General features: G+C 37.1%; 1 protein-coding gene across 5 annotated transcripts in view; it reads left to right on the top strand.

Moving 5' to 3' along the window:
- HOOK3 (hook microtubule tethering protein 3) overlaps positions 1-19,344 on the top strand; it is a 123,435-nt gene extending 104,091 nt beyond the window's left edge. For all 5 annotated transcript variants that reach the window (XM_086703564.1, XM_086703565.1, XM_086703567.1 and 2 more), the window contains 3 exons: positions 874-978; positions 1,142-1,213; positions 9,686-19,344. In XM_086703564.1, the coding sequence (XP_086559690.1) occupies positions 874-978; positions 1,142-1,213; positions 9,686-9,826 (318 nt within the window). In that variant the 3' untranslated portion in view covers positions 9,827-19,344. The remainder of the gene's footprint in view (positions 1-873; positions 979-1,141; positions 1,214-9,685) is intronic.
- Positions 19,345-23,226: the final 3,882 nt, after the last annotated feature.

Below are 23,226 nucleotides of genomic sequence, written 5' to 3'. Positions count from 1 at the left end.
TAAAAAAAGGTGATGCGGGGGGAGCTCCCAAACAAGCAAGTTGTCTGTGTGTGTGTGGAGACAAAATGTGGCAGTGCAGCAGTTGGTGAATTAGGGTTAAAGGAAATGGGTTTTTATTGTTCCTCTCTTTCAAGTTTTCCCTAGGTTTTTTTTTTTTTTTTTTTAACATTTATTTATTTTTGAGACAGAGAGAGACAGAGCATGAACAGGGGAGGGGCAGAGAGAGAGGGAGACACAGAATCTGAAACAGGCTCCAGGCTCTGAGCGGTCAGCACAGAGCCCAACGCGGGGCTCGAACTCACAGACCGCGAGATCATGACCTGAGCCAAAGTCTGACGCTCAACCGACTGAGCCACCCAGGCGCCCCAAGTTCTCCCTAGGTTTGATCAGTTTTGATAGTAAAAGTATTGGGCCAAAAAGCAAAAAGACCTTCCCCTGAAGACTGCTAGTAGGCCAGCTAGAAGTGCATCACATGCCCATGCCTAAACCAAGCCACTGGCAGAGTAGGAGATCGGGTCACAGTGACAACCATCAGGATCAGCTCTCTCAGAGACAGTCGGTAGCTAAGCCACTTTAGAAGAAAGGGAAAGGGAACACAGCTGTCAGTAATGTTTGTTGTAGTATTCTTTATTAATTTTAAGCCAGAATTACTTCTTAAAATTGATTCTTTACATAGATAAAAGTTTTATATAATTGAAAGCTACAATTGAATAGTATTTCATACATTCAAATTTTAAAGTATCCTTGTAAGATAGCTTTATTATTTTCACAAGGTTTGTCCTTGATTTTTTTCTTTTATATAACTGCTTCCTTAGATGTTACATTCTTGCAAGTTTGAAACTTCAAATTTTTTTCTCTTATTCCTTTTTGCAGGTTATCCGTACTTTAGATCCTAAGCAGAATCAAGGAGCAGCACCAGAAATACAGGCTCTTAAAAATCAGCTCCAGGAACGGGACCGACTGTTCCATTCTTTAGAGGTAGGTAGTTTGCTATACTATACAATAACAATAAGGTATTCGATTTTTGATTCTTTATTTTCTAGGAGCCTTGCTGTATACAATTGTGTCCATGAATTTAGCTAATTACATTTTATTAATATTGTTTTTCATCTTTACATGTTTACATGTGCTTATTTTTTAGAAAGAATATGAGAAAACAAAGAGTCAAAGAGAAATGGAGGAGAAATATATTGTTAGTGCCTGGTACAATCTGGTAAGGAAATAACACTTCAAAACATATTGCAAAGTTCAATGAATATGTAATAATTATTATACTACCTTTATTATAGAAATAATTCTACTAAATGAATCTGAAAGTAATTGCTATCCTAACACACACTAACAAAACCTAATGCTGATCTTAGGACTGAAAAGCAGAAATGAGAACCACTATAAGCAGGGTTACGACGTTTTGAACACATCACTATTCCTACAGCATAGAAAGATAAATGATGTTGATTTCTATCCCTCGGAACCATTTTATTCCAGGGGAAGGGGACTTTAATAACATCTAAACACAGATGCAGTAGCTTTTATTTTGTGGAATGATTTCATTGCCTTTGCAGGACAACAACATTCTGGGCTTCAGTAACACTTTCTGGATATAAATAGCTGTGAATTTTGAAGAATGCTGTACTTTTTTTTTCAATATTTTGTCCTAGACTGGTCTTTTTTTCTTCTTTGTTTTTCTTCCCAGTAAGACCACTTCTGCCTTGTCAAAATGTTAGTTGCCTAAGGCAGGAAATTGAGCCAGATTTTTTTTCATCATCCCCCTGTGACCCTATAGTTATGTTATTGTTGTTTCTGTTTTACAGTTGTAACTGATACTGTGTCTTCAAGGGTAATGCCCCACGTTTCCTAATAATGTGATTTTATGTTTGTCAGAAACTCAGACAATTTCATGATTTGTCTATATTTGCCTTGGTTAAAACTACATATTTCAAATCTTATCATAATTTACAAAAACAAAGGAAGAAACCAAATTAGTTTAGACTACTATTATTAACAAATATAGACTTCTTAAAAATTAAAAAATAAAAATAGGGGAGAACTACCTAAGGAAGTTCTCTGGGAGTTAGTTCTGAGTCCACCTCTTCTGTGTCCCCTTTGTCCTCTTTAAAGGTTGGTGTTAGTGATCTTGGAACTCTGCCCCTCAATACTTAGTAGTCATTTCTTAAGTTTTGATTGATTTATATGACTTCACATATTGTGGTTATAGAACCAAATTTATTTATTCTTTGACATGGCATTAAAGAACATTTTTAGCTCTCCAGAGAGTAAAGGAGTAACTCCAAATAGTCTCACACAAGTTATGTTCTAGTTAGGTAGCCACACATACATTCAGAAAATTCTACATCTCAGACTACTGAATGGAAGGGGAGGTGACAGGCACTGGGAAAAGGCATTAAGTATCTCAGAGAATTGCCCAGTTGTGGCTATTGAGGTCTTAAAGGTGTGTGAAGAACTTGAATAAGTTGCTTGAAATGTGAAAATGAAAAAAAAAAAGTTTATTTTAAATAACTTGTTAATATATGTAGCCAAATTAATAAATTAAAGATTACCAATAGATATTTGTTAGTTTTCTTCAGATTCTTAAATGCTTTGATTTCAAATTGAGTAAAAAAACATGTTCTGGGTTTTCTCATTGGGAAAATGGAGAAGTGTTATGTATTTGGGTATACATGACAGATTCTGTTAAAGATACACAGCCATGGCCAGTGTTTTCCCTAGAAGCTAACTAGTGATAGGAAGATTGATTGCTTAGTCTTCTGTCTTCTGTGCCAGTCTTTCCTTTCTCTAGGAAAGCCCTAGGACTTTTCACATTGCTTGGCATATGTACCTGCTCTCCTTTTATTTATTTTTTTTTTTGTTTTTATTTCTTTATTTTTATTTTTTTTTTATTTATATATGAAATTTATTGTCAAATTGGTTTCCATACAACACCCAGTGCTCATCCCAAAAGGTGCCCTCCTCAGTACCCGTCACCCACCCTCTCCTCCCTCCCACCCCCCATCAACCCTTAGTTTGTTCTCAGTTCTCAACAGTCTCTTATGCTTTGGCTCTCTCCCACTCTAACCTCTTTTTTTTTTTTTTTTTTGTTCCCCTCCCCCATGGGTTTCTCTTAAGTTTCTCAGGATCCACATAAGAGTGAAACCATATGGTATCTGTCTTTCTCTGTATGGCTTATTTCACTTAGCATCACACTCTCCAGTTCCATCCACGTTGCTACAAAAGGCCATATTTCATTTTTTCTCATTGCCACGTAGTACTCCATTGTGTGTATAAACCACAATTTCTTTATCCATTCATCAGTTGATGGACATTTAGGCTCTTTCCATAATTTGGCTATTGTTGAGAGTGCTGCTATGAACATTGGGGTACAAGTGCCCCTATGCATCAGTACTCCTGTGTCCCTTGGATAAATTCCTAGCAGTGCTATTGCTGGGTCATAGGGTAGGTCTATTTTTAATTTTCTGAGGAACCTCCACACTGCTTTCCAGAGCGGCTGCACCAATTTGCATTCCCACCAACAGTGCAAGAGGGTTCCCGTTTCTCCACATCCTCTCCAGCATCTATAGTCTCCTGATTTGTTCATTTTGGCCACTCTGACTGGCGTGAGGTGATACCTGAGTGTGGTTTTGATTTGTATTTCCCTGATAAGGAGCGACGCTGAACATCTTTTCATGTGCCTGTTGGCCATCCGGATGTCTTCTTTAGAGAAGTGTCTATTCATGTTTTCTGCCCATTTCTTCACTGGGTTATTTGCTTTTCGGATGTGGAGTTTGGTGAGCTCTTTATAGATTTTGGATACTAGCCCTTTGTCCGATATGTCATTTGCAAATATCTTTTCCCATTCCGTTGGTTGCCTTTTAGTTTTGTTGGTTGTTTCCTTTGCTGTGCAGAAGCTTTTTATCTTCATAAGGTCCCAGGAATTCACTTTTGCTTTTAATTCCCTTGCCTTTGGGGATGTGTCGAGTAAGAGATTGCTACGGCTGAGGTCAGAGAGGTCTTTTCCTGCTTTCTCCTCTAAGGTTTGGATGGTTTCCTGTCTCACATTCAGGTCCTTTATCCATTTTGAGTTTATTTTTGTGAATGGTGTGAGAAAGTGGTCTAGTTTCAACCTTCTGCATGTTGCTGTCCAGTTCTCCCAGCACCATTTGTTAAAGAGACTGTCTTTTTTCCATTGGATGTTCTTTCCTGCTTTGTCAAAGATTAGTTGGCCATACGTTTGTGGGTCTAGTTCTGGGGTTTCTATTCTATTCCATTGGTCTATGTGTCTGTTTTTGTGCCAATACCATGCTGTCTTGATGATGACAGCTTTGTAGTAGAGGCTAAAGTCTGGGATTGTGATGCCTCCTGCTTTGGTCTTCTTCTTCAAAATTACTTTGGCTATTCGGGGCCTTTTGTGGTTCCATATGAATTTTAGGATTGCTTGTTCTAGTTTTGAGAAGAATGCTGGTGCAATTTTGATTGGGATTGCATTGAATGTGTAGATAGCTTTGGGTAGTATTGACATTTTGATAATATTTATTCTTCCAATCCATGAGCAGGGAATGTCTTTCCATTTCTTTAAATCTTCTTCAATTACCTTCATAAGCTTTCTATAGTTTTCAGCATACAGATCCTTTACATCTTTGGTTAGATTTATTTCTAGGTATTTTATGCTTCTTGGTGCAATTGTGAATGGGATCAGTTTCTTTATTTGTCTTTCTGTTGCTTCATTGTTAGTGTATAAGAATGCAACTGATTTCTATACATTGATTTTGTATCCTGCAACTTTGCTGAATTCATGGATCAGTTCTAGCAGACTTTTGGTGGAGTCTATCGGGTTTTCCATGTATAATATCATGTCATCTGCAAAGAGCGAAAGCTTGACTTCATCTTTGCCAATTTTGACGCCTTTGATTTCCTTTTGTTGTCTGATTGCTGATGCTAGAACTTCCAGCACTATGTTAAACAACAGCGGTGAGAGTGGGCATCCCTGTCGTGTTCCTGATCTCAGGGAAAAAGCTCTCAGTTTTTCCCCGTTGAGGATGATGTTAGCTGTGGGCTTTTCATAAATGGCTTTTATGATCTTTAAGTATGTTCCTTCTATCCCGACTTTCTCAAGAGTTTTTATTAAGAAAGGGTGCTGGATTTTGTCAAAGGCCTTTTCTGCATCGATTGACAGGATCATATGGTTCTTCTCTTTTTTTTTGTTAATGTGATGTATCACGTTGATTGATTTGCGAATGTTGAACCAGCCCTGCATCCCAGGAATGAATCCCACTTGATCATGGTGAATAATTCTTTTTATATGCCGTTGAATTCGATTTGCTAGTATCTTATTGAGAATTTTTGCATCCATATTCATCAGGGATATTGGCCTGTAGATCTCTTTTTTTACTGGGTCTCTGTCTGGTTTAGGAATCAAAGTAATACTGGCTTCATAGAATGAGTCTGGAAGTTTTCCTTCCCTTTCTATTTCTTGGAATAGCTTGAGAAGGATAGGTATTATCTCTGCTTTAAACGTCTGGTAGAACTCCCCTGGGAAGCCATCTGGTCCTGGACTCTTATTTGTTGGGAGATTTTTGATAACCGATTCAATTTCTTCGCTGGTTATGGGTCTGTTCAAGCTTTCTATTTCCTCCTGATTGAGTTTTGGAAGAGTGTGGGTGTTCAGGAATTTGTCCATTTCTTCCAGGTTGTCCAATTTGTTGGCATATAATTTTTCATAGTATTCCCTGATAATTGTTTGTATCTCTGAGGGATTGGTTGTAATAATTCCATTTTCATTCATGATTTTATCTATTTGGGTCATCTCCCTTTTCTTTTTGAGAAGCCTGGCTAGAGGTTTGTCAATTTTGTTTATTTTTTCAAAAAACCAACTCTTGGTTTCATTGATCTGCTCTACAGTTTTTTTAGATTCTATATTGTTTATTTCTGCTCTGATATTTATTATTTCTCTTCTTCTGCTGGGTTTAGGCTGCCTTTGCTGTTCTGCTTCTATTTCCTTTAGGTGTGCTGTTAGATTTTGTATTTGGGATTTTTCTTGTTTCTTGAGATAGGCCTGGATTGCAATGTATTTTCCTCTCAGGACTGCCTTTGCTGCATCCCAAAGCGTTTGGATTGTTGTATTTTCATTTTCGTTTGTTTCCATATATTTTTTAATTTCTTCTCTAATTGCCTGGTTGACCCACTCATTCGTTAGTAGGGTGTTCTTTAATCTCCATGCTTTTGGAGGTTTTCCAGACTTTTTTCTGTGGTTGATTTCAAGCTTCATAGCATTGTGGTCTGAAAGTATGCATGGTATGATTTCAATTCTTGTAAACTTATGAAGGGCTGTTTTGTGACCCAGTATATGATCTATCTTGGAGAATGTTCCATGTGCACTCGAGAAGAAAGTATATTCTGTTGCTTTGGGATGCAGAGTTCTAAATATATCTGTCAAGTCCATCTGATCCAATGTCTCATTCAGGGCCCTTGTTTCTTTATTGACCGTGTGTCTAGATGATCTATCCATTACTGTAAGTGGGGTGTTAAAGTCCCCTGCAATTACCACATTCTTCTCAATAAGGTTGCTTATGTTTATGAGTAATTGTTTTATATATTTGGGCGCTCCGGTATTCGGCGCATAGACATTTATAATTGTTAGCTCTTCCTGATGGATAGACCCTGTCACTATTATATAATGTCCTTCTTCATCTCTTGTTACAGCCTTTAATTTAAAGTCTAGTTTGTCTGATATAAGGATGGCTACTCCAGCTTTCTTTTGGCTTCCAGTAGCATGATAAATAGATCTCCATCCCCTCACTCTCAATCTAAAGGTGTCCTCAGGTCTAAAATGAGTCTCTTGTAGACAGCAAATAGATGGGTCTTGTTTTTTTATCCATTCTGATACCCTATGTCTTTTGGTTGGCGCATTTAATCCATTTACATTCAGTGTTATTATAGATAGATATGGGTTTAGAGTCATTGTGATGTCTGTATGTTTTATGCTTGTAGTGATGTCTCTGGTACTTTGTCTCACAGGGTCCCCCTTAGGATCTCTTGGAGGGCTGGTTTAGTGGTGACAAATTCCTTCAGTTTTTGTTTGTTTGGGAAGACCTTTATCTCTCCTTCTATTCTAAATGACAGACTTGCTGGATAAAGGATTCTCGGCTGCATATTTTTTCTGTCTAGCACACTGAAAATCTCGTGCCAATCCTTTCTGGCCTGCCAAGTTTCAAAAGAGAGATCAGTCACGAGTCTTATAGGTCTCCCTTTATATGTGAGGGCACGTTTACCCCTTGCTGCTTTCAGAATTTTCTCTTTATCCTTGTTTTTTGCCAGTTTCACTATGATATGTCGTGCAGAAGATCGATTCAAGTTACGTCTGAAGGGAGTTCTCTGTGCCTCTTGGATTTCAATGCCTTTTTCCTTCCCCAGTTCAGGGAAGTTCTCAGCTATTATTTCTTCAAGTACCCCTTCAGCACCTTTCCCTCTGTCTTCCTCCTCTGGGATACCAATTATGCGTAGATTATTTCTTTTTAGTGTATCACTTAGTTCTCTAATTTTCCCCTCATACTCCTGGATTTTTTTATCTCTCTTTTTCTCAGCTTCCTCTTTTTCCATAACTTTATCTTCTAGTTCACCTATTCTCTCCTCTGCCTCTTCAATCCGAGCCGTGGTGGTTTCCATTTTGTTATGCATTTCGTTTAAAGCGTTTTTCAGCTCCTCGTGACTGTTCCTTAGTCCCTTGATCTCTGTAGCAAGAGATTCTCTGCTGTCCTCTATACTGTGTTCAAGCCCAGCGATTAATTTTATGACTATTATTCTAAATTCACTTTGTTATATTATTTAAATCCTTTTTGATCAGCTCATTAGCTGTTGTTATTTCCTGGAGATTCTTCTGAGGGGAATTCTTCTGCTTGGTCATTTTGGATAGTCCCTGGCGTGGTGAGGACCTGCAGAGCACTTCCCCTGTGCTGTGGTGTATAACTGGAGTTGGTGGGCGGAGCCGCAGTCAGACCTGATGTCTGCCCCCAGCCCACCGCTGGGGCCACAGTCAGACTGGTGCGTGCCTTCTGTTCCCCTCTCCTAGGGGCGAGATTCACTGTGGGGTGGGGTGGCCTGTCTGGGCTACTTGCACACTGCCAGGCTTGTGATGCTGGGGATCTGGCGTCTTAGCTGGGGTGGGTAGGCAAGGTGCACAGGGGCAGGAGGGGCAGGCTTAGCTTGCTTCTCCTTAGGTGATCCACTTCAGGAGGGGCCCTGTGGCAGCAGGAGGGAGTCAGATCCGCTGCCGGAGGTTTGGCTCCGCAGAAGCGCAGAGTTGGGTGTTTGCGCGGAGCGAGCAAGTTCCCTGGCAGGAACTGGTTCTCTTTGGGATTTTGGCTGGGGGATGGGCGGGGGAGATGGCGCTGGCGAGCGCCTTTGTTCCCCACCAAACTGAGCTCTGTCGTCCGGGGGCTCAGCAGCTCTCCTTCCCTTTGTCCTCCAGCCTTCCCGCTTTCTGAGCAGAGCTGTTAACTTATGACCTCCCAGCCGCTAAGTCGCGCTTGCTGTCGGAACACAGTCCGTCAGGCCCCTCCGCTTTTTGCAAGCCAGACTCGGGGGCTCTGCTTGGCCGGCAAGCCGCCCCTCCGCCCCGGCTCCCTCCCGCCAGTCCGTGGAGCGCGCACCGCCTCGCCGCCCTTCCTACCCTCTTCCGTGGGCCTCTCGTCTGTGCTTGGCTCCGGCGACTCCGTTCTGCTAATCCTCTGGTGGTTTTCTGGGTTATTTAGGCAGGTGTAGGTGGAATCTAAGTGATCAGCAGGACGCGCGGTGAGCCCAGCATCCTCCTACGCCGCCATCTTCCCCGTACCTGCTCTCCTTTTAGTTCTCAGTTGCTTATTTCTTACTTTCTTCCTTGTTACAGCATCCACTTCCTCCCATCAGTTTACTTGTAGCCAATCACTAGTGAGATTAAATAGCTCCTCTTGTTTCTTAATGTTTCCCTGGCCAAGGTTCTTTACTGGCTTATGAAATAAGTACCAAAACCACTATTTCCCTGATCTCCTCATAGACTAACAGTTGAAAGGGTGCGCTCCCAGAGGTTTCCTTCCCCCCTGGTAAGGTGCTCTGGGCACAGCAACTCTATATCCTCTCCCTTCTAAGCTAGTAGACCATCCTACTCCAGTATTCAAGAAAGACCCCCAGCTCTGGTTTGGGGCCTCTGTTGTGGGCTGTCAGGAACTTTTCTTAATTTGCTTGAGAATGCAAGCCTGCCTGAAGTGAAGAAAAACACCCTGGAGGTATGTATTATACCTAGTGTGGCTTTCCTCCTTAAGAAACAATCTGTGCTTTTCACTCAAAATAAGTAAGCCATGTGATTTCCACAACCACGTGTGAATCAACTCCTACCAATCAATTGCACTATTTGTTCTTGGGAAATCACTTTATACATTTGATTTGAGAAGGAAGTATATATGATTATGGGTAATCTATTGTTTTGATTATTGTAAATTCAGAAAATTAAGACTTAATTTTTCCAAGAGAAAATTTGTACTTAATTATTGGAACAAAATGTCTCTGTAAGATTTTAATCTGAAATGAGCAGAATTAACATTCCTAATTGTGCCTTATGATTCATTGTGACAAATACTGTGTGAAGAAATTTTCTTTAGTGAGAGTATGTTCTACTTTTTTTTATATTGATTTTTTTTTTTTTTCCTATGTTATATAGGGAATGACCCTGCATAAAAAGGCGGCTGAAGATAGACTTGCTAGTACAGGTTCAGGGCAGTCATTTCTGGCTAGGCAAAGACAAGCAACCAGCACAAGAAGATCTTATCCGGGCCATGTTCAACCAGCCACAGCAAGGTAGACAAGTCTTGCCATCAGAATAAAAAAACATCCTACATTCAAAGCATACTTCTGTTACATATGACAACATTTCAGGAAATTCAGCCAGCTTATTTTTTGTCTCTTTTATGTTGATATTTAGTTGTTTCTCATTTGAGGACTTTCTCTCTCCTATATCTATAATATTTTAGTTTCTTGGTTCTTTATTTTGTAGTCCTTTCAGTTCCTTTTAATGTGCCAAAAATTTTTAAATGCCCAATTAAAAGTGTTGTATAATAGTGTAGTACTTTTCTTTGTATGAAAATGTCCTTTCCCCAATGGTGTAGGCTTTGTAATGAATTAGATTTTCTGCCAATAATTGATATACAATTTATATTCTTTATTGTGCCTCTGTGTTACCATGCTTTATAAGAATGTCTTTGTTTAAAGGGAATTAATCTTTTTATGATGTATTAATCTGTGTTTTCAATTGTTTTCCAAATGCACTTCAAATAACTTGCATATTTACTATATAAAATGGTTGGCAAGTGCACTTTTTGCAAAGACATAAATACATTGGCAGAGGTGCTAATCCGATGTTACCTAAGGCACCTGATAGATTTATTTAGAGGGAAAAAAATAAGTTTTCCACGTTGTTTTATAGGAAATTAAATTTGTCCGAAGATTTGGAAACTATTTTTAAAACATACATAAAATTTCATTATTTCTTGCTATCTTGTTTGCTGATAGAAGATAATGGATTGGTTAGGTTATTTGGGGGGAAATTACAGAAAAAAAAATCAGGCAGTGCATTCATTTTTTTCTTGTTTTGAAATATCATAGTAACTGAGGATCAGATTCTAGCAATGCAGCTGACATTTACAGTTTCAATTACCCTCCACATCTAAAAGATTTATTTTTCATATACTTACTAGTAACAGGTAGCCTTACCTTTTGGGCAATTTCCTTGTTGCACCTCATTTTACTTATTCTTTAATATAAACCCTTCTATTTCTCAATTCCTAAACCTAACATCTTAGTATCAGTCCTTAAGATCAATAAGTGACTTCTTGTATGTGATGTTATGACAGGTCTTTTAACATTTTTTTCTTAATTCTATGTACTAGTCCAAGATCAGCCACTGAATAGATTCTCTTGGGTATTTGGTTGCCTCAAAGTTCTTAGATTTGTTGACAGATTGTAAACCATGTTCATTTACTTTTTTGAATGGCCATCAAGTCATAATGATTGTAAAGCACTTTGGCTGTATAAGGTGCTATATAAATGTGAAACAGCATTCATTTGAAAATGAAATGCCTCTGCCTGGCTTTCCATATTAAGTATTTGGTCCCAAATTATATCTAAGTTCCCCTCCAGCCTTTTTCTTGCACCATAGCCAATTTTTTTTAAGCATAAAATTATTGAAATTAGGTTGATTGGTTGGTTGGTTGGTTTTGGTTTCAGATACGTCACCTAAAAAGATTTTATTTCATGTACTTGCTATTTGGAAGTTCAGGTTTCATTTAGTCTTGTATATTAAATACAAATGAATAACTCTAAATCAAGTTAAATGTAATTAAGAACTTTCAGAAACTATATTCAAGTGTTTGATTTTAAATCCTTACTTTCTTTTTTGTAAGAAAATTGACCTAAAAATTAGTAGCGTTTTCATTTGTCCTCAGAAACCATTCTTGAAGAAAGCTATTAGAGTATACACGGAAATGACTCCATACACTATGCTAATTTTTTACATTACGTACAGAGGTCTGAGTGCAGTATGATTGCTTCTGCCTGATAAGACTATAAAGCAGGAAGAATTAGTAATAATGGAGAGAACCACGTGAGTAGAATGCATTGTGAGGTTTCAGGAGGCTAAGCAGACCTCATCAACATAGGCAATTTAACAGTACAAGATTAAAAACTAGTTAAGATGGTTCTTACCCCTGCCCCCTTATTTCACAAATAACATAAGGATTTAGCTGTTTTAAAACAGGGCATGAACACTAACCTTGGTAACATTAAAATTGTTTGAAAATTATACTACCTGCAGAATAAGATAGATGAAAATAAAAAAAAAAGAGTCTATGATCTCTTTATTAGATGGATTATATCCTATGAGACAAGAGGTTTTAATTTTAGTTCTTTGTTTACTGCTCCAGTCCTGGTCTTCTGGTCTACCTGGTAGGTAGGCTACCAGGTGCCAGGCTTTTAGAAGCAAGTTTTACTCATTTTTCTTTGGCATCTGTTGCATGCTATTATTTTGGTGTTTACATTCATAACTTTCATGTTCCTTTACTGTAACTGTATGGGTTTAGTATATTACTTGGCATTACATAACAGAAATTATATTCCTAAACATTCTGATATTTTTTTAAAAAGCAGGAATAAAACTGAGCTGTAGCAGTGACCACCTTGTTTCCCTTGCCCAGCTTTGGGCGAGATTTATAAATCACTATTTCTCCAATAATGATTAATTTTTCAGGAGGTTTGTGATGATGCATGGTTTGTCTGGAAGTTAAAAGCCATTAGGCACTTTATCTAGATGTGAGCTATACTGTGCTATATTCTTACAGACTCCCTGTATACAGTAGCTTCAAGAAGCCACAGTTTGCTCGAACAACAACAGAGCTGTAGCCCTGGCCTCCACAATGGAGTAAGTACAGTGTTACTGCATTAGCTTGGGGTGACCCATCCCCGCAGTGTTGAATTCTTATAAACAAAAATCTTATTTTCTGTTTTCCTTCTAACCAGGGTAAGAAAATACAAAGTAAATTAAAAAATTTTTAAGAGTAACATTTATGTTCTGCAGTGTGCATTTACAAAGTTTGTAATCAGAAAAAATCCAACAGCTATTGTAGTTTTACCACCTAGAAACAGAGAATAAATAATACAACTGTACATATCTGAAAAGAGCTTCAAAAATTCAATCATATCTTTTTATCATTTGTCTAATTCCTTGATAATAACCAAGAAAAAAAGTCCCTAAATAAAGGACCCATGTTCCAAAATTGATTAAGATTGAATTATTTCTATTTGATAGTCCTAGCCTGGTAAAATTGGCTTGGTGGGATGTGAGATGAGTAGATTATAATAAGGATAATTTTGCATTTGTAATTTTGTTGAAGTTTTATTGTTTTGTTTATACAGTAAAGCTCAATTGTAAAAAATTAAGCTAGATGTTATCCAGTCAGACATTGGCCCTGACATTTCATTAACCCTGCACAGGCGTGAAAATCCACACTATGCAAGCACGTCAGCAGTAAGTGATTGTTCAGTGAGAGATGAGTTAGGCTAAAGAAACGATCATTTTATTAGCTAGTTTACTCACGTCTCCTTATAATAGCAGTTTTGTTTATTTTTGTTAGCTAATAATACAAAATATCTTCCAGTGCCTCTTGCTCTCCGACAAGTATTCATCTTTTCAAGCTAACACCATGTTAAAAATTTGAAAATCCCTATCCCAATATGAGAATTATCTTGAAACCAAAGTCTAAACTTTTAAAATTATCTTAACTCTCTGCATTTAATTTCCAATTGTCCAGATCTGACTCTGGAATGTTATAATTATTGCCAGTTGAACATGTGAGATTATCTGAAAAAGCACCCACAACCCATAGCTACTGCACACCTAGCTAGTTTCCAGCCCTGTGGGTAAGAACACTGTGACCCTAAAGTGAGAGGAAAGTGCTTGGTGTTTTGCTTTTTGCTAATTGCAGAATAACAACATTAAGGCAAAATGCTTTTTGTTGTCTATTTCTTAAATTATGGAAGGAAGCATTGACTTCTCCCCCTTGTATGATGAAGGGACTCATTGTGCTGATGTAGCATATTCATTATACTTCAAAGTCAAACCTGTGTGATGCCCTGAAGTAGATGAAGGAGTGTGTTAACAAAAGAAATGGGGCATCATAATCTTTGAAAATTATTTTAGCATGCCTTTTATTTTCCCTTTTTCTAAGTTAAGAGGGTCATTCAATAATGATAATCTCTTTTTCTATAGTCCCAACTGTCGAAATGGCAGCTTATTTTGGTACATTTGATTCATTACATTTAGAAAGTGGTTTCAGAGCTTATTCTTTGTAACTATAATGATTCTAATATTTTATATCATGAAGTTTTTATATGAGGAAGGCTATTCTCAATGTGTCTGTCATCCAATTTTTTACTTTCTATAAAGCATATTTAAATAATTGGTGTATGTTCCTTTTATTGAAAATGTTTTATTGTCCAGTTTAAGCACAATAATTTTATTCTTCTGAAGTTTTATAGTAAATACTGTTCATTTCTCAGAACCTAAAAAACAAAATAATTTTCTGCTGACACAGCTAATTTCTGCCCTTCCCTATTCCCCCAAATCATAGAAATATTAATATTCAGCTTCCTTTTTATAAAGCGAAGGATAGCACAAACATGATGATATCCATCTCTTCTAAATCACTGAATATGTTCTGGAGAAGAATTTATCGATTATTTTGTTGCTAAACAGCCCTTTATCAACCCAATCCAACTCAGGCGTGTTATCTATGAATGTAAAAACTTATGAAGTTTATTAAATTGATAGAGAAAGGGACATTAGTTTATTTGAGAAACAAGAGACCTGAACCTAATTATGGCAAGTATATGAGTTTGAACAATTGTAGGGGGGTCTATACATGTTTCCTAATGATTACATATCAACAATTAATGTGATGTCTCTCTTCATTATTTTTCTATTTTCCAATAATATTCTGTAAGATCAGTTTGTCTGCTGTATTTATAAGTGAGCATAAAAATGTGAGGAAGTAACAGAAGACTGTGAAGGCAAATCCATTCCTAGAAATTAGAATGTATTATTAGTATAAGAAATGGCCTGATTATAAACAAATATCCAGGCTGATAGAAGTACTAATACAATTAAAAATAACATTGTCTTAACAAATGTTCCTCAAGTGATAGTTTACATAAAATCTTCTGACTCTCTTACATGGTCATTAAATAAAGAAGAGTAGACAAAAATGTAATTTAGTTTCTAACTGTCCTTCCCTTCAGTGGGCATTAGCTGGCATACAATATTAACTATACGTTTATCAGTGGAAGGGAAAGCATCTATTTTTATTTTGAAACTGTTAACCCATTACTAAATCTAAGATAGTGATTTGAAGCCATTGAGGATACTTGGATTTGATCAGAAGAACTCTGTGGTGGCTGAAAATTACTACTGACTTCTCTAGATCTGCTGCTTTATCTAGTTTATACACCTTAGGATCAATTTTATGTTCCCCCCTAATTAGACATAGTAGCCCCCCCACAATATTTTGTTTAAATTGAAAGCAGGAGTAGAGATTTTTAAAAATATATTCAAGAGAGTCTTTATGTACCTGATACGTTATCACCAGGCTCTGAATTAGATCTTTAGGATCTGAAGATGAAATCATCAGAAAAATGTCCATAGCCTCAAAATTTCAGGCCCAAAGGGCTATCAAATGTCCTAAATTCTACCTACTCAGAGCTTAAAGGAAGAATTAAATACCATGACAAGAATAATCTCAAAATGAGAAAAAGAAAACTACCAAAGCATGTTGAGGCTTTAATGTATGTGGGAGACTTCTGAGCAGGTGTTATCACTTTAGATATCTCTAAGGTGACAAAGGAAAATAATTAGTTTAGCAATTGTTAAAATTAATAAAAGGGATTCATGTTTATTCTTGGTGTATTTGTCAACCTATGGGCAGTGCTTACTGTATACATTCTAGAGTGTGTATATGTCACTATTATAGATGAGTGTCTTAATATTATTTACTGTTCTATCTAATCATTTATGTATTTATACTTTACTGCAAGGTTCACAGCACTTTACTAATATTAGATAATTATTTTTCTTCTACTTTTCTGTGGCATTTTCTATTTATGTCTTTTCTGCTAGGGTCTTTTCCTTATTTTGGAGTACTCACTAAGAAAAATGTAAAAGATCGCCCAAAGAAATGGGCTCTGTACTCTTCCTGAAATGTTTAAAGTGGGATCTGAAAATCCAAGTCTAAAGATCTATTTGAAGCTGGATTGGGGCTATTGGGCATAAATTGCATTTTATATTTCACATTAATAAGACTTGTATAAGTCAGTACTCATGAGGCCAAATTCTCTCAAATGCCAACACCCTTGAAACCTTTTGTTTTCTGGAGTTATATTAGTAAAAAGTAAACAATCTTCTAGTTAATTAGAGAATACCAGAAGGCACCTAGTCCCATGGCCTGTGTGTACCCAATTTTGAGAGACCAGAATAGTCCAGTTCTTGGGCTTAGACGAACCCTTTAAACCCAGCTGAATTGTTCTCAGCAGGCTTCCTGATAAAAGGGGAAGTGTCCACTGGCCTGATAACTAAGTCACTCCTGGTCCTCCCGACTCCCAGAGAGATGGACCATCAGCCATGGGGAGTTCTCACCTTTGCTGTGCTGTTTCCTAAAATACAAACCTACCAATTACCCTTAACTCTCATAGTTTCTTCATCATTGCCTATACCCAAAGACAGGAGAAAGAAAGCCAGGTTCCAGGAGCCATAAAGTTGGAAAATCTGAGAAATGGTGGGAGTTAGTTGATGAGAAAAGGTAGCAGAATGCTCCAGAAATATCCTTCATTCTGCTATAACAGATGCTTAATGAACTTGACTGTTCTTAAGTTCAAAAGGAGCTAAGTTTTCAGCTTGTTCTCTTCAGAGATATTTTTAGAAATCAGGACTCTTCCATTTGTAACTTAAAAATGTTAATACTCAAATCATAGTCAAAAAGTAGTGAAATATTTGTTGTTATGTAAACATTGACACATGATTACTGCCAAAGAATAGGGAGATTTGCTCATAAGAACATTCTCTTAGAGTTTTGTTTTGTGCTTTCACATGAGAGAAATGCCTTTATATTGTGAAAAGTTTCTGTAGTATTTTCTTCTGTATTACCCCCTGTTCTACTGATGTGCTTTGCTTAAGCAAGTCACCTAGAAGAGAGCAACACTGAAATAAGAGAAGTCTAGACCCTGACCTTTGAGAGAAGAGCTGCTTTTGTCCCCCTAAAGTAAAAAATTAAAAAAGAAATATGCTCATACATACACACACACAAAGACAGAATATGATGTTTTGACTATCTATTACTTTAGTTGTTGAGTGAATAAGTTCCCTTCTAAATGTCTTTACCATCCGGTGGCTTTTGCTGATTTAGATAAGAGTAGATCCTGGGCCTACATTGTCCAATTTATTAGCCACTAGCCACATGGTGATTTACATTTAAATTAAATAAAATTCAAACTTTGGTTCTCTCTAATCACCAACCACATTTCAAGTGCTCAGTAGCCGCACATGAATAGTGGTTACCATATTGGACAGCATAAATATAGAACATTTCCATCATTGCAGAAAATGCCTTTTTACAGTGCTGTCATGCCCAAAGAGAAAACAAGGACAAAATGAAAGTTTTCAGTTAACTTATAATAACTATTAGATTTTACTGCCGTAGTTGAAGAAAGCTGTTTTTCATATAAAAATTAATACCAGCCCTTTTTAAAGACACTGGAAAAATCAAAACCCCATTCTTTGAAACTAGTTTTCAATGTATTTTTTTAAACAGTTCTTAGTACTTTACTTTTCAAGTGATTAAATTAAATCATTTCATAAATCATTACTTAGTATCTTCAGGCTTTTTTCTCCTTGTTTTGTAGTCCTCAAATTGATGATACATAGTTTCTAACACACATAGAGCAAAAACCAATGAATGCGTTATTTATTCACAAATAAAAATTGCTAAACATTTATCCTTCTGTTATTTTTAAATCTGTATAGATCTAATGAAAGTGGGAACAATTTTTGTTTCTGTCCCTTTAAACATTTCTCCCTAACATCACATTTGATTGTTTCCCCCTTAAAGGTATATCAAGATCCAAATAATTCCTTGGTTTTCTTCATACTTTCTTGCTCTTAATAACTTGGATTACATGAATTAAGTTCAGTTTCATATACGAAGCAAGAATTTTATTCCAGTGACTTAGTTAATGAAACATTTTTTTGTATTTATTAATTTACTTTTTAACATAACGAAAAGGATGCACATGGATGCATCTTTGACTTTTTTAATGAAAATAAGGGACTTAATCATAACTCTTTTCAGTAGGCTTGGTACTTAGTTAAAACTGTCCTGTTAGGAAGTCATGATGCTGATGCTTTCCTCTTCCATTTTAAATGTTTTAAATCAGGCAACAGACTCAATCCAGTAGGTCAAATTCCAAGCAAATTATGAAATTCTTATCATCATTCAAGTACAGATCGGTAAATGGTGTGATTTGAGTTTGTGTTATTATTTTCTTGTTGGCCTAATTTAATATGTGTTCTACAGAGATTCATGTTAGTTAAGGGAAATTTTCATTATGCTTGAAATACATAGTATTTTAGTATAAATACAGGAAAAGACTGTACACAAATGCCAATCAATGATTTGAGGCCTTTTAATTTTTTTAAATAGTAGCCTTTTGTTTTTTAATAGCCTTAGTTATTTAAAATTTAGATGCACTAAAATGTCATTGCTGTCACTAACTTTGCTGTGAACAGGTTATGTGTAATTCAGAATGCTTTGCACCTAGAATAATTTCCAGATTTATTTTGTTTTGCAGTTTTCATGTTTTGACAATTGCCCCACCATTTATAACACCCAGTTTTTGGTTGTGTAATGAATGGTAAAATTCAAACATATCTAATAATTTGCCTTATTTTGATTAATAAATTCTATCAAAGATTTGAGGATAGAAAAGGCTTTTTTTTTTTTCCTATAGTATTTTTTAAACTTTTCAGATGAGCTGGAAAACACCTTAGTACATTGGAGTTGGAATTGTATTGATTACAGTCCCAGCTCTAAAGCCTTATACTCATGTCTTAAGTATTATTGATTGTTGTATGAATTGTTGTTAGTTTCCTATTTGACATCACAGTTATCCACCTTGCAGTTAAGCTTTGGCAAAAAGGATATTACTTGGTATATTCTTATTTCTGGTTGACTATTGAATTTATAATTCAACAACTTCATTCTTTGTCATTATAATCCAAAAATGAAAGCCACATAGAACTCTAAATTTCTCACTTCACAATGGAATCAATACAGATTTAGCAACATAGTACATAACAGCATCCAAGGATTTTTCCACATGTTTACCAAGTTTACCAACCATTTACTGTATATTAGATCGGTGGATTTTCTGTTTTTCTGAGGTGAATGACTTATTAGCCTCAGTAAGAAATTTTCACTAAAGTCACAGAAACATTAAGTCCAATAAACCACCAGAAGACAGATTTTTAATTTTTTTGAAATCTTATATTGTATTTCCTTTTGATATCACTTATTCATTTTAATTTTATGACTGCCAACTTGTTATGGTATTAATTATATGTATATGTTTATATGTATGCATATAATATATGTATATGTATATGAAGAATAAAGTTAAGATTTGGTCAAACTATATTTTCCCATTCAAGTACAAAAATGTTTTCAAGGCTGCAAAAAGTGTACAGTTGTTAAACAAGTTGTAAATAAAGACTTGTATAAAAATTCAGTGTAGATTTTTCTTCTTACTCTTAAACCGTGACAAACACATACTTAATAATTAACTAATACTATTCATCCACTTGCCTTTGGCACTTGCCATAGTGTACTATCAATTTAAAGACTATGCCATTGGGGCACCTGGGTGGCTCAGTCGGTTAAGTGTCTGACTTTTGATTTCAAGTCAGGTCATGATCTCATGGTTGGTGAGTTCGAGCCCCACATCCAGCTCTGCACTAACAGTGCAGAGCCTGCTTGGGATTCTCTCTCATCCTTTCTCTGTCTTCCCTCCCCTGCTTTCTCTGTCTCTCTCTCTTTCTCTCTCTCTGTCTCTATTTATCTCTCTCTCTCTCTCTCTCTATCTCTGTCTCAAAAATAAATAAATTTTGGGGTGCCTGGGTGGCTCAGTCGGTTAAGCATCCAATCCTTGATTTCAGCTAGGGTCATGATCTCACAGTTTGTGAGTTCAAGCCCCATGTCAGGCTCTGTACTGACAGTGAAGAGCCTGGCTTGGGATACTCTGTCTCCCTCTCTCTCTGCCCCTCCCCTGCTTGTTCTCTCTTTCTCTCAAAAATAAACATTAAAAATATTTTTTAAATAAATAATCTTAGACAATAATAAAGTTTATGCCATTGACTTATTGTAAATTACTAAATATTCTTTGAGGGTTTTTTCCAGTACCTATCAGAGATTTTGTTTTGATTTAGTCTGGTTCTTAATAGTTGTAAGCTGATTGTCCAAAGTTCTTAAGGGATAAAAGCTAAACATTACAGCTTCTCCCCTCTCAGAGTTACCACATTAGCACCATCAACCTTACTACCGACAGTACAGCAATAACCAATGGTAGAGTAATTGCATTCTTTAATAATATAAAGCATTATCCTTTTTTTAAAAAGGTTTTTTTTAATGTTTATTTTTGAGAAACAGTGCATGAGTAGGGGAGGGGCAGAGAGAGAGAGGGAGACACAGAATCGGAAGTAGGCTCCAGGCTCTGAGCTGACAGCACAGAGCCTGATGTAGGACTTGAACCCACGAAATAAGAGATCCTGACCTGAGCTGAAGTCCGACACTTGACCAACTGAGCCACCCAGGTACCCCTAAAGCATTATTCTTGAAGCATCCCATTTAGGTGATTAGAGCTCCTTTTCCTTTCCTTCCTTTTCCTGCTCCTTTTCCACGCTTAAAATTCACCCTTTTTCTCATCTCCACCCTAAACCTTACTGGAATATGACATCTTTAGTGTTGGATAAAGTGGCAGTGGCAGTGTGGAAATTGATTGTATTTACATTAAAATAATCAGCTAATTAATTTCAAAGTGAAGTTAGCACCAAGATAAAAAATAGCTATGTAGTCAAAATAGTGCCCATTTTAATGTCAGATAAGTATAAGTTTTCTTCACTCATTACCATGGAGATACCATATATATTTAACATTTTCTGAGTGTCTCTCCTAATATTGAAGTGAAGGACAAAGGTAGGTTGAATCAGAAAATAAGCAAAATATTTTTGGCCTTCAAAGATTTGGTTAAATGAAGCACAACACAGAAAAGTTCCCAAATAGAAGCATCACTCAGGTAAAACCTACCAGTTTGCCTTAAATACATTTATATACTGTTCAGGTTATTGCTGCATCACAAACCACTCCAAACCTTAATGGCTTTAACAATATAACCTCTCTCTTGCATCTGGAGACGGGCTCAGCCCCTCATTGAGCTGCAGATAGATGATGGTTGAGGCTGGAGCCATCTGAAGGCTTTCTGTCACACATCTGGTATCCAGACTGATACAGATGGAATACCTGAGGGCTGATCAGGCAACTCCACACACAACCTCCTGACATGACTAGTTTGGACACTCACAAAATGGAGTCTCAGGGTAGATAAACTTACACACAGCTAGCTTCCTCAGAGTGAGTTCTAAGAGACCCAGGTGAAAGAAAGCTTCACAGCTTTTAGGACCTAGGCCCAGAAACTACATAGCATCATTTTTATTTGTCAAAATTGTCACAGACTAGAGTGGGTTCTGAGGGCTGACCAAAAATACACTCCACTTCTCAATGGAGGAATACCAAGTTACCACAGCTGCCATTGGAAGGAAGATTTCTATGAAGATCATACTTCTGAAGCCAGAATCTTTCCATATCTTTTAAACCCTGTGCCAAGCACAATCATAGTGGTATACAATCAGGTACATAATTTCAGTATGAGCAAAACCTGAGGTAAATACTACATAAAACACCACTAAATTTGAAGCCACAAATATGCTCATAGTTCTTTTATCCAATTGTATATAAAATGAGCTAAGGGGTGCCTGGGTGGCTCAGTAGGTTGAGCGTCTGACTCTCGACTTCAGCTTAGACCATGATGTCACTGTTAATGGGTTCCAGCCCCATGTCGGGGGATGCACTGACAGTGTGGAGCATGGTTGGGATCCTCTCTCTCTCTCCCTCTCTCCGTCTCTCTCTGCCCCTTTCCCACTCCCCCCGACAAATAAACTTTAAAAATGAGCTAAATGTTTCTACACCTTACTGTAATAGTTAATTTCTATGACTATGTTTTAAGGAAATTGTTGAGAATATAAATATCTGTGTCTATATTCCTAGCCAAAGTTCACTGCCTTTAAAGAACATGTTTCCAGAGATCCCCACCCCTTGCATAACAGCTGGAAAGGATGAAATGGAAGTACACTATTGAAGGTTCTTATGCTATACTTGTAGGAATATAATATCACTTGAGGGGTGCCTGGGTGGTCAGTCGGTTAAGTGTCCAACTTTGGCTCAGGTCATGTTCTCACAGTTTGTGAGTTTGAGCCCCATGTCAGGCTCTGTGCTGACAGCTCAGAGCCTGGAGCCTGCTTCGGATTCTCTGTCTTCCTCTCTCTCTCTCTCTCTCTCTGCCCCTCCCCTCCCCTGCTCCCTCTCTCTCTCTCTCTCTCTCTCTCTCTCTCTCTCTCTGTCTCTCTCTCTCTCTCAAATAAATAAATAAACATTAAAAAAAAGGAATATAATATCACTTGAAATTAGACCATGTTAAGAAATGTAGTATAAGACTTAAAGCATGCACTAACAACACAATAAAGTTACAACAAATAAGTCCACAAAGGAGAGAAAATGGAATAAAAAATAATTATTCCAAAAGAAAACAGAAAAAGAAATGGGAACAAGCCACCCAGGCGCCCTGAGAAACCACTTTAAATATGAACACAGAATTACTTAAAAGTAGAAAAGTGGGAAAAAAGTACAAAAAAATATAAAGATATATTGGGGCACCTGGTTGGCTGTTGACAACTCTTGATCTCAGGGTCATGACTTCAAGCTCCATGTTGAGCATAGAGGTTACTTAAAAAATATTTTTTAAAAGATGTATCATGTCAACACCAATTAATAGAAAAGTGGAGGGCACCAGGGTGGATCAGTCAGTTGAGTATCTGACTCAATTTTGGCTCAGGTCATGATCCCAGGGTCATGGGATCGAACCCCATGTCAGGCTCTATGCTGAGCGTGGAGCCTGCTTGAGATTCTGTCTGTCTTCTCTCTGTCTCTCTCTCTGTCTCTCTCTCTCTCTCTCTCTCTCTCTCTCTCAAATAAGAAATAAGTAAAAAGGTAGAATGTCTACAATAATAACAAAGGGGCTATAGTTATTTCAAAGCTGGGCTGGGGAACAGTGTACATTCAAGTTTACTTACATAACTGTTAGTAGGTTTTGGGTCTTACTATTGGCCAGCAACATCAGTTTCTTGCCACATGTACCTTTCCATAGCACAGCTCACAACATGGCAGTTTGCTTCCTTCAGAGTGAGGGAGAGCTCTGAGAGACATAAAGGTGCCCACACCTAGTCATGAGGTGCAGCCCACATTCAAAGGGAGGGGATTATACAAAGGCATGAACACCAGG

This window comes from Puma concolor, chromosome B1, assembly GCF_028749965.1.
Source record: "Puma concolor isolate L17-30 chromosome B1, mPumCon1.1.hap2, whole genome shotgun sequence".
Lineage (NCBI taxonomy): Eukaryota > Metazoa > Chordata > Mammalia > Carnivora > Felidae > Puma > Puma concolor.
This window is presented reverse-complemented; position numbering and strand designations above follow the sequence as displayed.